This window comes from Dermacentor variabilis, chromosome 5, assembly GCF_050947875.1.
Source record: "Dermacentor variabilis isolate Ectoservices chromosome 5, ASM5094787v1, whole genome shotgun sequence".
Classification (NCBI taxonomy): domain Eukaryota; kingdom Metazoa; phylum Arthropoda; class Arachnida; order Ixodida; family Ixodidae; genus Dermacentor; species Dermacentor variabilis.
The window spans coordinates 133,464,248-133,481,095 of NC_134572.1; the positions used below are offsets into that span (position 1 = coordinate 133,464,248).

At 45.2% G+C, this 16,848-nt stretch overlaps 1 protein-coding gene across 1 annotated transcript in view; it reads right to left on the reverse strand.

Annotated features, from left to right (window-relative positions):
- Positions 1-3,073: 3,073 nt before the first annotated feature.
- LOC142583168 (homeobox protein Hox-D4a-like) overlaps positions 3,074-16,848 on the reverse strand; it is a 40,392-nt gene continuing 26,617 nt past the window's right edge. The window contains exon 2 of the mRNA XM_075693524.1: positions 3,074-3,730. Within this exon, the coding sequence (XP_075549639.1) occupies positions 3,165-3,730 (566 nt within the window). The 3' untranslated portion in view covers positions 3,074-3,164. The remainder of the gene's footprint in view (positions 3,731-16,848) is intronic.

Here is a 16,848-nt window from a genome sequence, read left to right on the forward strand (position 1 = left end):
CTATTGGCAGAAATGCATCGCGTTTTGAATGCAAATTCTTATAGATTCGTAACTGAATGGGACTGGAGATTAAACGTTAAGTAAAACGCCATAGAGATGCGAAGGTTGTGGGTTCGGTTGCCACCTGCGGCAAGTTGTTTTTTCATCCACTTTAATTTCCATTAATTTAGCGTTTCCTTATTTCATTTATTAAGCACAAGTAATTCCCCCTATGTTGTTCTTGGTATCGGTGTTTGTTGGCTTCTTATGCTATGAATAAAAATCGGGCCCCTCGGTTAACCCCCTTTCTTCTCGTGTATAGCAGAGGTTTGTAAGATCAGCCGCTGGACACTACCAACATGCAACCCTGTGAACAGCAGCCGGGCGTAATTTTTCATCCTTGCCTTCTGCACGTGACACCGCTGCCCACGGATACTGGTCGCCACCCACGATGTGCAAACATAGTTGCTTAATGTTACCTCACCAAAACGGACGATACGGGTTGTAAAGTTATAGTAACCATAACGGGACCGTTACACCTGGACCTACTGTAATACGCTTAATGAAGGTTTCGCTGGCCCAACGAAATTCAAGAATCTACCTAAAGCACAACGATGCACACTGAGGGAAAGAAAAGCAAGACAACAATAAACACGATGCAAAAATATCACAGATCTCCCGCTGGTGGCTTACACACGGCGAAATTTCAAGCGCGTCTGTCCTTGTGCTTCGCTGTCGAACTTGTTTTGACATCTGGACGATCGAATTCCTGGTGCACAGCGCAGAAGTTATCACAGACCGCAACAAAAAGCACCGAATGTCCTCGATCATTTTTCTCATTCACTGCTTCTCTGCAAGGATGCGGAACGGCACTGTAGCAGATACGCGTGACAGTTTCCAATCTTTTCAACACCGGACGCACAAACTGAACTAACGCGAGTATAAATTAGGCCTACCACCAGGACACTTAGGACAGTGAGAATACCTCTAGCGTCGCTGAAGTATTTTCGCTCGTGATCGGGCTCACGCTATAGGCTTTATAACTTAAGGCAACATACACGGAAGAGAGGAGAACTGTACAAAAGATATATCTGCTATGCACATCATCGTGTGTAGACACCGTACTTTAATTTTGCTTTTAGCATCTCAACTGGCACATCATCTCGGTCTTGAGCGAGGTTGAGAGGACTCAACGCAGATGTTCGACGAGCTCTCCACCTCTACCTGCTCTTTCCTCGAACCGAACGCATATATTTCGTGTTTTCTGAAGCGTCACGGCCACCGGACTGAAGCAAAAGGACGCGAAATTTATCAAGCAAGAAAAACGGAACGCCGCCGACACAAACAGACGTAGTAAAACGGCCACAGTGTATGCCGCAAGACGATCTCATCGTGCGACCAAGCGCGTGGTTAAATAACACTTTGACCATAATCGCGCAACAAGCGAGATCATGAATGCTGTTGATCGGATTACGTTTTGCTCCGATTCGCAGTCCATTCTGTATTTCATTTTTTTTGTATTCGTCATGAGTATTTCTGCAAGTTCTTACGGAGCACCTTCGAGTGAAATGCGTAACTCTTATTTAGCCTGAGCACAGTGATAGCACTCATTCGTGAGAGAAATGCCCCTGAGTATCAAGTAGCTGTCCATCAAAACCCTTGAATGCGAGGACCTACGCACACAGCAAAGCTCCTGTCGTCCCCAGGCCTGCCATGAGTTACATCTCCATGTGAGGTAGTTTCGGCGCAGAAGTGCGTTGTACACGGACTGCATGGTCCACTTGCACATGTCAAACGCAGAAGTGCACGACGTGTGGTCCCAAATGTAGCATTAGCGCAGCCAAATGTAGAATTAATGTATTTCTTTTGTCATCAAGATTTCACTCGGCTTATAAAGCTTTGAAACGATGCTCAGTGTTGATGACTGAGCGTCAGCGTTGAGGCAGAGTCGCCTGCATTCGTGCTTGCTTTCTATCACTTAAATTTTGATAACAACAATGTTTCATAATGCGTTAAACAGATTGCGCACACGGGCAGTCTTAGAGTTCGTACAGTCAAGTTACCTCACGCCAAGAGCGCTCCTTTCTGTGGCTGAGCGGTTCTTTGCGTTCCGGATATGTTGAAACGTTCAAGTTTATTTGAAAAATTGAGAGCACTACTGCGAGTAGATGCCCCAAAGTGTGTTCACCAGGGTTTTTGTGTCCAACTGGACATGCAAATCCGCAGAACGTACTAGGAAGATACCACACGCCCAAAAGTTCCACACACTCGATCTAAACTAAGTTCAGTTCAGCTATTCGAATTGGTCGTGGTTTAACTTAATTCCAAATAAAACTAGATCGGCTGCCCGTTGCAAGATGTACCTTGGACGACCTGCGACTGACCTCATATGTACGAACTGATTAACATAATCCGAGATTCATGCAGCTGTGGAAGCGACAGGAGCTTTTCCGGGTAACGGAGAGGAAAAAATAATAATAATCCCGCAGCCCCCAGTGCTCAGGCATTGTGGCGGGAACTCCCGGACATCGCGAAAGGCATTTCCTAGGATGCTCGGGAAGGTTCCGAGCATACTCGACCGGATGTGTGGACCGCCTCTCGGCTCCCCCAGATTTCTTTCCCGTCTACCTCATTTTGTGTTTTCCTTCGTAAACGTGACAGCTATACACACAGCACTGCAAAAAGCCACACGGCGCGGACGTCTCGTGAAACCTGAGTTGTATTTACAAGAGAACAGCATGACAACACACCTGCACTAACTCGTCGAAGGATGTGGTCCACGCGCACACGCACACGCACACACGACGAACCCGGGGGCAGCACCGCCAGGAGTCGGCCGCCACCACGCTTTCTTTCTTTGCTGGCACATATATGTGGCTGCACAACCGTGTTCGCAAAAGAAAGGGGCAGCTTCTGCGGCGGCGACGACGGTGCCGCCCCACACACTGAGAATGGAGGACGCGTCCGGGTTCTCCTGAGAGAGGAACTTGTTTTGTTTTGTGTCTTGTAGATCGCTTCCGTGCAGCAGTCTTGGCCCGCGGCTAAGCGCAAGTGTTCGGCTTTAGCGCGCACTTATTGACGCCCCCCCCCCCCCCCCCCGAGTCCTTCCGCGAGTGGCAGAGATGAAAAGGGGGAGTAGTGCACCCTCACAAAGCACGTCACGCCGCACTAAGCGAACACGCGGTTCACAGTTCCGTGAGTCCGTAGTCCGCCTTCGTGTCCACGGGGGGAGGCGGCGGAAGCGGCGACATGATGTGCGTCTGGGCCGGGTGGCCCAGCGGGTGGCTGTTCAGCAGGTGCGCGTGCTGGTGCGGAGCCAACGCGAGCGGATTGGGCATCTGCAGCGTCGGCGACGGCTGCTGCTGGTGCGGCGGTGGGTGCGGCTCCTGAGACGACGCGTTCTGCTGGTGCTGTTGCGGCTGCTGCTGCTGCTGCTGCTGCTGTTGCTGCTGCTGCTGCTGCTGGGCGGCCCGGTTCGGGTTGTTCTTCTTGACGTTCTTCGTGTTGGGCAGCTTGTTGTCCTTCTTCCACTTCATGCGCCGGTTCTGGAACCAGATCTTGATCTGGCGCTCGGACAGGCAGAGCGAGTGGGCGATCTCGATGCGCCGCCGCCGCGTCAGGTAGCGGTTGAAGTGGAATTCCTTCTCCAGCTCGAGTATCTGGTGCCGCGTGTAGGCCGTGCGCTGCCGCTTGGGCTCCATGCCCGTGAATGTGCCGTTCGTCGGGTCCGAGGCGAACAGGAACGAGCGACCTGCGTCGGTGCCAAGACAGAAACATCGCAAGGGGTTAAAATGTCGCGGCTGTGTCGAAAACAAAGTCGTTCCTCGTAATTCGTTGCGCCATCAGCTAGCACGTCACGAAAATCGCGTCATTTGCTACGAAGTCTTTTTTTTTTTTCATTTTTTCCTGAGCCGAACTCCAAGGAAGCGCCGCTTATTTTCAGCAAAGATTCAGTCTACAAATTATCTAGACAAGCCAACATCAAACATTCCTTATCGATCAGTTTAATAACTGACGGATCGATGATATCGTAGAGGAGAGTTGCCGTGTATAAAGCGTAACGGCTTTAAAATTGTCTCACAAACACTTATGCAGGCTGTCTACAGAATGTCTACAGATGTTGCTAAGTCTGTAGTTTGCCTCTAGACAATTAACCTGTACACTTTCTGAAAATAAAAAAGAAAGAGAAAACCCAACATACCGAAAGACCGCAACATACAAAAATTGTAAGGGCTTTACCTACAGCCGAGGTACCTAGGCATACATTGAGCAAAGCGGGTAAGTACGGTTTTGTCCCTTTCAGGCGCTGGGTACACATTTGTGTAGGCCAAGTGGTGCATAAACAGCAAAAGCATCATGAAAGCAGTAATAGTTAAAATGTGTGGCATACATCTTGAAGCTTTTCTGATTGGAATTGTGCTGCGAGTTTGAGTAACGGGTGCAAATCTTATCGTAGAACGAATGGGAAGGTATACGGTTTTGTTTTATCTTGTTGCGAGTATGTCAGCTTTCTCTCTCCCTGTTTCCTTAGTGTGCTTGTACGTTTCCATATTTAATAATAATAATAATAATAATAATAATAATAATAATAATAATAATAATAATAATAATAATAATAATAATACTTTCATATGTAGTGGGTTCACTACTTTCATTGTTCTTCAGTGTGTTGCACCAGGCATAATTTTGAAGTACTTGGATAGGGGCTTTTCAAGCCTGCGTGACTTGAAATAGCTGATTTAGTGTTCCTATAGTGAGTTTTTTCCTTGAGTCAACATTCTGTAAACTTGACAAAAGCCACTAATAAGATGGAAATTCAATTTTGTTTCTTTGCAGCTGTACGCTTTATGTGATTCCGAAGACACAAGAAATGCAGTAAATGTAAGTTCTTAATCAACAGAATTAATTTGTGGGTGAAATGGTTATACGAATGTAAAGCGCTCTACAAGGCGTTTATTATTAATGTTTGACTGTCTAAATTCATTCATCACAGATTAGTTGCATTTGTTGCTCCAATACTAGCGAATTATGCATACGGTCACGTATAGGTGCTCAGTAAATAGTGTTACAGTTGTGTGTTTCTGATTTGTGCACTCGATGGAACACATCTAAGCCATGCGCTTTTAAAGTCATGCGCTTCCACAGCACACTGTCTTACGAAATTACCAGGAGCATTTGCGTATGCTTCCTTCGCTCTTGTGAGTGCCGTTTATTCGGTCGGATAACGTTCGTTTTTTGGTAATCTGTAACCAATAATTGTTGTCACACCTTGAAATTAGAGATGAACACGGTGAAAACATAATGTCGGCTAGTGATCACCTAAACTAAAGAAAGACAGGAAGCTTCGCAGGGCACTACACCACGATCTATAACGCTAAAGCACAGAGCGTTTTGTCGAGGCATGTTCGCCGATAATACGGACACGGTCACGGAATTGCCAACAACACAGCGATGAGAGAATCCTCGCATCAAGGAAAAAAGAAAGAACAAGTGACACTGCAATAATACACCACCCTTTATTAAAGCTGTTTGTCTCCTTTTAATCTTCTCTACAACTTCCAAGTCGCGCTTAACCAGTATGCAACGCTTTATCAAGAACAATCTCCGCGCTGAAAAATCTTCAACGCTCCAGCGCTCTGGTTTTATTGCACTTTTGTTTAAATCTGATACCGGCTGCGCATACTAAGTGGAACATCTTTTTTTTTTTTTACTCGCTTCTCGCAAGAGCAACGACACGCATTCTGCCATGTGCTGCTCTAAATGTCAAAAAAAAAATTTTTTAACCCAGCAGCACGTACAAAGCCCGAGCAGAAGGGTGTCGTGCGCATACAAGACAACGCACAAGCAACACCTTAACGCCGCGGCGTCGAAATTACGCAACAGCGGCGCACGGGAGCGAGGCCTGTTCCCCTTGCATTCTTTATTCCGTGTGCGCGCCTCCGCAGTAGCGCAGCAACCAGTGTCTGAACAGCCTTGCGCTTTTGTTCATCACGCCAAGGCCGCGCATTGAAAGTTAATGATCTGCCGCATTGTCTGAGCCGCTAGCTCTGACGGCGGCCGGTTGCTACACTGGCGTCCCAGCCCCGTCCTGCTGCGGCTCTCCCAAGGTTAATCTATATAGCCTACTCGGTGAGAAAAAGATGTGCCTGTACAGCCATGAAAATCGAGAAAGACGATAACGGGGCATATAGTGTACAAACGGTAAAGCTCCTGCAAGTTTACGGTCTTGGCGCGTTTGCTGTGCGTTCCCCACTGTAACCTATGATCCATCTCTCGTATTCATGAGATCAGTTTGCGATTGCCGCCTTCCCGAGGACTGGAAAATAGCCAAGGTAATACCCGTGCACAAGTCCGGCGACATATCAACCCCGTCAAACTACAGACCAATGCCTCTCATTTGTACTAGTTGTAAAGTTCTTGAGCACATTATCTTAAGAATAATAACAAAATATACGGAAGAAAACAACCTAATCTCCCGTTCTCAGCGTGGCTTCAGAAGTGGTTTATCCGCAGTCACCCAACTTGTCGAGGCAAGGCATGGCTTTGCGCTGGCCATTAATAACCACTCACAAATATAAATATACATATTTTAGACTTCTCAAAGGCTTTTGACCGTATGTGACATGCTAAACTCACCTCTAAGCTTACAGATAACAGATAAACTTCGAAATGGCCCGATAGTGGACTGGATTAGAAATTACCTATCAGATCGCTGCCATTTCGTGCAATACACTGTTAGGTCCTTTCATGTGTGCCGCAGGGATCCGTTTGGCTCCATGCTCGTTTCTGCTATTCAAAGACGATATTGTAGAAACAGCTGATGCTAAAATTCGGTTATTCGAGGACGATTGCATGCTTTACAGTGAAATTAAAGACCGCAATGATCAAACGGCCCTCAATAAATCTCTGAACGAAGTAGCCCAGTGATGTCGAGACAGACAGATGGTACCTAATACTTAAAAAAAAAAAAAAAAAACGGCCACGATGACTGTAACAAAAGAAGAAATGTAACCTTTCATTCTCATACTCATTTGACAGCGTAGCCCTTTGAGCGGTAACTATTTTTCATTAGCTAAAATAAGGCGTGCACAGGTAATTACAAATGTACGTACTATTCTACGTATCTTACACTATTTCCACATAGTCCCCACACCAGTTCAGGCATTTCTCCCATCGCAGCACTAAATCTGTCCTATATCGCAGTCGTCGGCCAGCGAGGCACGCGGCCTCCCCGAACGCTCATTACCATGCAAGTATTCACGGCCTTTTGCGAACTCACAACGCCCCCACCTCACTCATCTCAAAGCAAGACACCTTTCCCCATACGTAGGCTGTATTTCCCTGTGCATTTCGATGGGCGGTCGTTCCCTTGCTGCATACAAAACGAATCACACATAGTTGCTCGTACGCCGTGGACTTGCGAAGCACAACCGCCATCTTCAACAACTGACAGCAGCACCGTGCCGCTGAGCTACCGGCAGATAAGGCCAGGCCGGTCCAACAAAGGTCGACCGCTGGGAATGAATATGGTTACTTCACATTTACAGCCCCTCGTGTATACAATATATATATATATATATATATATTCCAGCACGAAGAGCAGCTACAGACATCGGAAACAATAATAAAAGAAATCTTATTTGTTCTGGCATTTCTCTTGTGTACACCCCGCGGTCGGGGCAATAACAACACCTGTGGCGCGCCCTGTGTCTCTCTATGCTGCCTAGCGTATTCACATTGTTATTTTGTTTGTTTGCTTGCTTGTTTATTTGTTCGTTCGTTGGCGCTATTTGGCTTTATTTGACGCATGGCTTTATTTATCTGAACTATCTTTAATTATCTTGAATTATCTCCAACATTAAAAACACAAAGCAACCTAGAGGATACAATTCCACCATTTCGCATAGAACTTTTCCAGCGATCTTATTTTGTTATAGCGCAAGCTTGACACGGACAACAGAAGGCACATCTGACACACACACAGCGGTGTGTGTGTCAGATGTGCCTTCTGTTGTCCGTGTCAAGCTTGCGCTATAACAAAATAAGATATGCCGTACCAACAAGCCCCTATTGTTATCCTCATCGATTTTCCAGCGAGAGTGATTGAGAAACCGTTCGCGTATGATCACGTGACTAAGCCACTGTGGTTAGTGTTCACAGTCATATAGCAGCAGTTACACTGTTCTTTCAACAAGTCATAGATCCCGGACACCTGTTCTACGCACGCACGCACGCACGCACGCACGCACGCACACACACACACACACACACACACACACACACACACAGAGAGAGAGAGAGAGAGAGAGATTAACACGCTGTGGTAGCTTAGTGGCTTGGGCGCTGCGCTGGTAATCGCGAGGCCGTGGGCTCAAATCCCGTGCGCAGCGGCCGCATTCCGATGGGGACAAAATGCAAGGACGCCCGTATACCGTTAAAGAACCCCCGGTGGTCAAAATTCATCCGGAGTCCCTCACTCAATAATTTACACCCTTAAAAGTGAAAAAGGGTGTAAATGTGCCTATAACTCACACCCTTATGGTGTGATTTATATAACTGACACCCTTATGGTGTCAGTTATAGACACATTTACACCCATTTTCACTTCGAAGGGTGTAAATTATTTTACAATGCAGAATGCCTTATAATCGGGTTGAGGTTTTCGCACGTAAAACGCAAGAATTCAAATTTTCTGTTGTCGATTATTCAGTCGTGTGGTTTTAGAGTAACGTGCGTATGTGTGCATCGAAGAGATACAATGCCATGAATCTGCAATTTGGGAAGCTTTGTGAAGATTTGTGAATTCACAAATAAGGCACCAATCAATAAATGCCACCTGTGCAGTTGCACGATGTCATACAGTAATGTGACGTTTCGGACGCAAGCGATTCGTTAAGCATATTGGAGCATTTTCTGCACAGCGCCAGCGCACCATTCACGATAACGCGTGTGGCCGTCGACGCATGCGCATCGAATCTTAACTTGGCCCCGGATAGACAAGGACGAGAAGTTCGAGGCTGCGTACAATTTGCAACTTCTACATAAACATGAAGGAGTTTTCAAATACAAGCGGGGCATACGAGATGGCATTGGTTATTTAAAGAGTGATTGTGAAGAGCGAGAAAAGTACACGTGCACATGAGCTTTAGTTTTGCGTAGCGCGTTATACCGCGATGCGTGATACGTTAGGCCCACTGCGCATGCTCGACCTGTCAGCTTTAGCACGGTTGAAAGGCCGAGGTCAACGCACCGTCGTATCAGCATGTATTATTCATACTGTCATCGCGTTCCGCGCTAAAGTATGGTATTGAATTAATGGTGCCATTAAGAATTACGCTGTCAGAGCATTCCGAAATGCTAACGCATCACCAACGCTAATGTTCTTGCGCCATTTGCTTGCATGGCGGAAATCAAAACACTTTTCCGGCTCTTTGCCGTCTCTCTATAGGCCTATAGGAGCGTCAAAACAAATGATCTCGGTAATAACGACAAAACATCGCTAATGCTTTTTTTGTCCTCGGCATCAGATGAAACTAAGTGAACGTATGTTTTACCATTTACTTCTATATATGTTATCACGGGGAACAATTATCACGAGCGAATTCGGATCGAAGCGGGCGGTCTGAGCTCTGCTATATTCTTATATACAGTCATGGTGACCTGAAAAAGTATAGTCTGTGGTAATACGCGCCCGCGCAGCTAGTAGGCCTAACGCATCACCTATCCCGGTAACGTTGCATGTGTCCCGCACGGCAAAAGCTTTCTACACTTTCGACTGAGGTGGACTTTCCGTTTTTACTCTGGTAAGGCCCGATACATCTACTGCATTGGCTCCAGGGGGGATATTCTGTAAGAGTCCACCTAGTGGACTGTCCATTTCGGCCGCTGCTGATTGGATGCAGCTGTACGAGCGAGGAGTATACGAGCGGCCCTAGCCAATCAGGAACGGCCGAAATGGACAGTCCACTATATGGACTTTTACAGAATACCTCCCCAGGTCTCCCATGAGTCAGGTTCGGCGCTTACCGAAGCATTTCCTTTTCGAAATTTCGCACGTTAAAAGTTCGGATGCCAGACTTCAATGCGGGAGGTTGCTGCACGAGTAACATATCGTAATGCGCACGCGGAGTTGGCAGGGTCAACTTTCGTGAAAGTAAACCTGATGAAAATTCTCCAGAACCCAAAATTAGTCTGGGTGAAAAAAGTACACTCAAAGCACTCGTTACAAAATAAAGCGCGATGCTTGAGTGCGGTCGCGCGCGGCCAGTTTTTTTTTTCATTTTTTCACGTATGCTGTAGAACGCCCCAAATTATCTTTTATTCATCTCGTAAAAGTAAACCTAAAGTCTGAGATATTGACAGACAAATTCTTGAACGGCACTTCGCGAAAAGCAGCTGCTCGCTAATTTTCGTTTAATGCAGTTCTTAATGACGTGTAGCTTATCCTTGAAAGCAACTTTAACGCGTGCGGGCCTGTATAGTGAAAAGCAAGGAAACAGCCTCGTACGTGTGTGTCTACTTTCGACGATGCGAAATAAACCGGTTTCGTTGATAAAAAGAGACGGATATGGGTTCATCTCCCTGCACCAAATATGAAGAAGGCTCGCATTTCAGTGAGCATGTATGTACATATTGGTAATCTTAAGTATAGGCGCTGTCTATGTAGTTATCTATAACGTCAGAATGTCCTGCACACGGTTTTCCATAAGTGCCACGTGGAAAGGTCGCTAATGCGGTGGTTTTATGGTGCTTGTTTGCAGTTCATTTCAGATGCAATTACGGTAGCGGCGTTTATGTCAAAGTGCCGTATTTACTTCAGCGAATTTAACACAGGAACACGTTGGTAAGCAATAAGTATATGGTTGTACCCTCCGCGGTTGCTTAGTGGCTATGGTGTTGGGCTGCTAAGCACGAGGTCGCGGGATCGAATCCCGGCCAAGGCGGTCGCATTTCGATGGGAGCGAAATGCGAAAGCACCCGTGTACTTAGATTAAGGTACACGTTAAAGAACTCCAGGTGGTCTAAATTTCCAGAGTCCCCCACTACGGCGTGCCTTATAATCAGATGGTTTTGGCACGTAAAACCCCAAAATTAAAATTTTAAGTATATGGTTGACTGCTCCAAGCATTAGAACGCAAGCACCATTAGTTACCTTTAAAGTGGGTCAGCACATATACTCGATTCTAAGAGATTCAACGTGATTAATAATTGAATTCGACATTACCAGTATATTTTCAGTATTTGCACATTTCACGACGTTAATCTTTTCACTTCCTTAGGCGAATGTCCTGTTTCATTAAGGCTTACAATATTTTTACTCCCTCTTTTTATGTTGCTTAAGAGCGCTCACCTCGTTCTTATTAATATTGTGCGGAATTTATTTCTTACGGTGATAAGATATGACAGATATTTGTGTTCCTAATTGTTCATAAATAGTAGCAGTATACAATAAAAAAAGCATAGTTCGGTATATGTAATTTCATAATGAGGTCTATGCTGTTTGGATAACCACTAGGCACGCACTTGGAATGATTTTAAATATTGGTCACCAGACTTTACCAATTCGTCGCGTCGTAATTACGGAATATGCCAAGTATGCGTAACCGTTGCATTAATGTTCTTTAAACGAATTTGAACATTCGTGTCATGTGCATGGTTTCACTCAGCTATGAGCAAAGGAAACGAATGATATCACTGCAATTCCGTGGTTTTGTAATACGGATGAGTATAAATTTTGCGACAACTACGAGGACGAATGAGAAAGTCTTTGCCCCTATTTCTTTTTAGCCAAATTACGGCTGTAACTGCGAAGTCAACAAATCCATTCTCAGCGGTGGACCTTCCTTGGACCGGCCCGGCCTTATCTGCCGGTAGCTCCGCGGCACGGCAGATAAGATGTTGAAGATGGCGGTTGTGCTTCGCAAGTCCAAAGCGTACGAGCAGCGAAGTGGTATTCGTTTTCTATGGAGCAAGGGACGAACGCCCATAGAAATCCACAGGGAAATGCAACCCACGTATGGGGAAAGAAAGGCGTCTCGCTTTGAGAAGTGCGAGGTGGTGGTGTTGCGAGTTCGGGGAGGCCGCGTGTGTCGCATTCTACCACAGCGGTATCTCAAATATAGTGCTGCGATGGGACAAATGTCTGAACTGGTGTGGAACTATGTGGGAAAATAGCGTATAAGGTACGTAGAATAGTACGTACATTTGTATTTACCCGCACGTACTTTATTTTGGCTAATAAAGAACAGGTGCAAAGATTTTCTGATACGCCCTTATGTTCACTTCTCTGTGATAAAATCAGGTTGCTAAGTGGTCAAGCTCTGCAAATGACCGCAGATTACTGACGCTTATGGGGCCTAAATATATATATTTTTTAAAAGTAAATTCAGCAAACAATCGCCGTATTTCTATTTATTTATTATTTTTTTGCTATCTTTAGAGAAGCCTCGGGACATAATATCGATTAGGAGGGTGTGCATGCAATCGCACTTTGCATTATAACAGAACCTGTCTGTGTATACAAAATCCTAAAGAACTGAATTGTAAACATGCATTTCAGATCACTGCTTCGATGAACGTCACACTGAAAATTGCGATTCCACAACGAGCTCGTTGTTTCAAGTGAGTCTATCATCAACCCGGCTTTTAATGACATTAAATGAGCACTTTAAACACGTGTTCGTAAACAGTGAGAGTTATGTAACGCACTGGAAGCTCGATGCCACCGGACTTCCCGTCTGGCAAATGTAGAATTTTGAATTATGTGTAATTGGCCCAGAAAATCAAGCGATATTGCGAAGAGCATGGGCACTGACCCGTAAACCAGTAGCGTCAACTATCGAAATAAATTCCCTAGTTAGTATTGTAGGAAATACAATTATCGCATGATATGACTTCGCGAAAACTTTTGGCAACAAAAATGTTGCCCTGTGCGGACCAAGGAATCACTTTGGACCATCGCTCTTTTCGCACACAATCGCAACATCGGTGCATGAAGTAGGCGCTTTTGAGAGAGCCGATATTTCCGGCACTGAATGAAAGCGAAGTTATTTACTTGTTCAGTTCCACTACACGCAGTCCTGCAGCCTGCAACTCTGCTGGATTTGACTCAACAGGAAACTGTCGATCGGGGAACTCGTATTTCCCGATTGAAATACTTGTGACATAAAAAATGTGGTCTTAGACAACTTTCAAGTCGACTTCAATGAGAGTGGTTGCATTTGGGACTGAGAGGGAAATTTGACTTATTTAAGGCAAAAGAATTTTTATTTAAGAGCTACGTTTTCTTGAAATTGCCGAAATTACAACACCTTAACGCCAAGCTAACAACAAATACAATTGCATGAACTGTGTTTCTGAGAGCATCTGGAACGGACAACCATGTTGCATTGTTTATCAAGTTATACGTGAAATCGTTACAATGGTTACGGGGGTGTTGCAAATTTGCTTATATGTTTGACAAGAGTGTATAACATAGCAATTTCTTCCGCTTTAAATGTCCACGTAGATTCAGTTTACATAATCTTGATATCATTTTATTGCGCTGCTACGGAGTTGTAAACTTGACGCTTCAACTTTTCTTGTCTTCAGGAATGCGCGTGAAATACAAGCCTAAATACAAAATCCGGCGCCGAATTCATAAAGCTTTCTGTTCATAAGTACAATTTGTCAGCGGCCTTTGCTAATAATATGTCTAGCCTCAGGATGGGCTGAAATTTTCCCTTGCAAACAATTCTAGCGTACGAGATTTTGTGAATACGGGCAACATTTCGGCAGCAAATTATACGAAAGCTACATCTTCTCCATTCGTCAAAAGCTATTCGTGACTGTCAAAGTGAAAGCATTCGGATTAAGAAAACTACAAGGCCAACTGGGCCCTGGACATACTTTAAGTAAAAGAATTCATATGTGAAGATCACCTAATAATGCCACCACGTCAGTACATAGCGTTTCTGAAGTGGTAATTAGAACGCTAGACTAACTATTACTGTTGACAGCTACGTGAGCATGCATGGTAACGGCAACGTAATAAATCTAGCTTGTAGGGAACAGAAAGAAAAAAGAACTTCCGGCGGTGACATGATCTCACTGACACACACCCATTGTTAATAATAATAATAATATTTGGAGTTTTACGTGCCAAAACCACTCTCTGATTATGAGGCACGCCGTAGTGGAGGACTCCGGAAATTTTGACCACCTGGGGTTCTTTAACGTGCACCTAAATCTAAGCACACGGGAACACACACACCCATTGTTGAAGGAACCTTTCTACATACATTACCTAATAATAATGTGCACATTTGTAAAATATACGCCGGTAGACTTTTAGGCATCTTTTGCGAAGGGATACATTGCATGCAGGTACTTAGTTCTTTCCAGAAAGAGCAAGCATCGCGTGTTTAGAAGCGCGCGATTGATGTAACTGGCCTCTGTAACCTATAGGGAGTGTGCACTACCAAGCAGGCACTCCTTCGATACTATAATATTATAAAGCATTATTATCTTCTACACAACAGTATAACGGCGGCGGCGGCGTGAGCTGCAATACCGAAATGCGCGTCTCTCAGCGCCGACAGCGAAATTATTTCAGCTTGCTGCACTGCAGTCATCGCCAGCTGTACGGAAAGCAACGAAAATGGCAGGAACGAACGAAGCCAGTTTGAGCTGCCGCCTTGACCCTGGAGCCCTTCTATCCACTGATGTCATGGGCGGTCAGCACCTTGAGCCTACTGTGAGCACCTTGACTAATCCGCTACATATATACACTCCCCCCCCCCCCCCCCCCGCCCAGGTAAAGCTGGTGTCTACTTCAGTGCAACCACGCACACTGCGTCCATGAGCACTACATAACTTCGCACCAAGAATACTATAGTGTCCGCGCTATAGCACTATGGCTGTACTACAGTGCTTTAGTGTCCATGTGCGCTGCCAGTGTGGTTGTACCACTGGCATGGACAGCGAACTCTTATATTAATCTTCCGTTTGCCGAAAGTTCGTTGCATTTGTTGTCTCACAAACTGTTTAGTTATATGGAGGAAAATTAAATAGGGTTTTGCTGCAACTGCTTCTCGAGTTTTCTAAGCCAAAAACGATGCAATTCTAAAGGCCACCGATGATTCTTAGAAAATTACGGGAAAATGTAACTTTACACTATATTCACACATGTTAAATGCTTTATTTATGCTTGCTAACCGCGATCTAGAATTTACGGCACGCCTAGCCAAAATGTGTTGGTTTGTTCATGCGCTTCAAATCAAGCGATGGTATAAAATAAATAGAAATGCCAGAAACCTAATTGGCTATAAAGAAATGTTGAGATTCTTGAATTCGGCATACTTGAACCCCACGCACGCGCTCGCACACACACACACACACACACACACACACACACACACACACACACACACACACACACACACACACACACACACACACACACACACACACACACACACACACACACACACACACACACACAAAAAGAAAACTGCAATATGCTTAATATGCTTTCCGAATAAATTCATTCGAAGTGGTAGGAAAATCCATGTACCGTTCATAATTGTCATTACGAATGAACGGTGGCACCGCTTGATCTCCCACCATTCATGTTTGTACAAAATTCTACGCTCAGTGCCGAAGAAACGCTGGTTGCCTTCATAAAAGGGGCATTTATTGAAAACACGAAATGAAGACCCTGATGGCTAAACTACGTAGTAAAGGTTACTACACATGACATTCTTTCTGGATTCCTTCTGCATTTGGTCAGAAACTGTGCCATATTATAGCAGGAAAAATTAAGAATACATGTATTTCGCGTCCGAATGCCGAAGCGAATGACGTGAAACTGAAGACACAGACAGATCTCGCTGTACATTTGCCTTCCTGGGTGTTTATTCCCCAGAACAAGCCAACAATAATTTCCCTGCCTTTTTTTTTTATTTAATATAGCGGTCCTAACTTGAAGAGCGCTTCGGAAGCACGATCTCATTAACAGTGATGGAATAGCCATCGCACCTTTCGACGCAGGTCCTGGCGCAGGCAAAAAGCCGATTTGGCGCACCAGCAAGCACTTCTGGCGCATGCTCCAACGCTAGTGTGCTTGCCACATACCAAGCAAAATTTAACTCATATAGCAGATATGTTGTGGAGACGTGCTTGCGCGAGGCTTACCCTGCAAGCGCGATCAGAAAAGGACGCGACGCTACTCCACACCGCGACGCACCAAGGGCACTCACTATAAGGCCGGGTTAGTCGATAATGCGTAGGGAAGGCACCAAAGACAAATCGTCAACGAACGCGTGTTTATTAACCCAGGATGCAGCACAGTGCGACAGTCACGGCTTGTGGGCAAAGGCTCACCGCGAGAACGATCGACTACGTGCGCCGGCACTGAACATGAGGGCGTACAATATACTCATGCTTTGCCATGCTATGCACATTAGGGAGTCTTCGAATATACACTCTAAAGAAAATTTTTTTACACCCTTAAGGTTGTTTTAAGGGTGTTTTTTGTCGCGCGGTATCACCGTTACCGTCAGAGCCCTAAAATATTTATAGAGGACAACAGCGGATCTCTGACGAGACGTGCGATGACAAAAGACGTAGTTAAAAACTATGTAATCATTCTGACAGCCTTGGGCGCACAGAAATATCCGACAGGAGAATTTCACAGGGAGAGATAGGAAACTCTCCTGTCGGATATTTATATGCGCCCAAGGCTGTCAGAATGATTACATAGTTTTTAACTACGTCTTTTGTTATCGCACGTCTCGTTAGAGCTCCGCTGTCGTCCTCTATAAATGTTTGTAAGGCCATAACGATAAGCGTGTTACAGTGCGACAAGAAAACACCCTTAAGGGTGTAAAA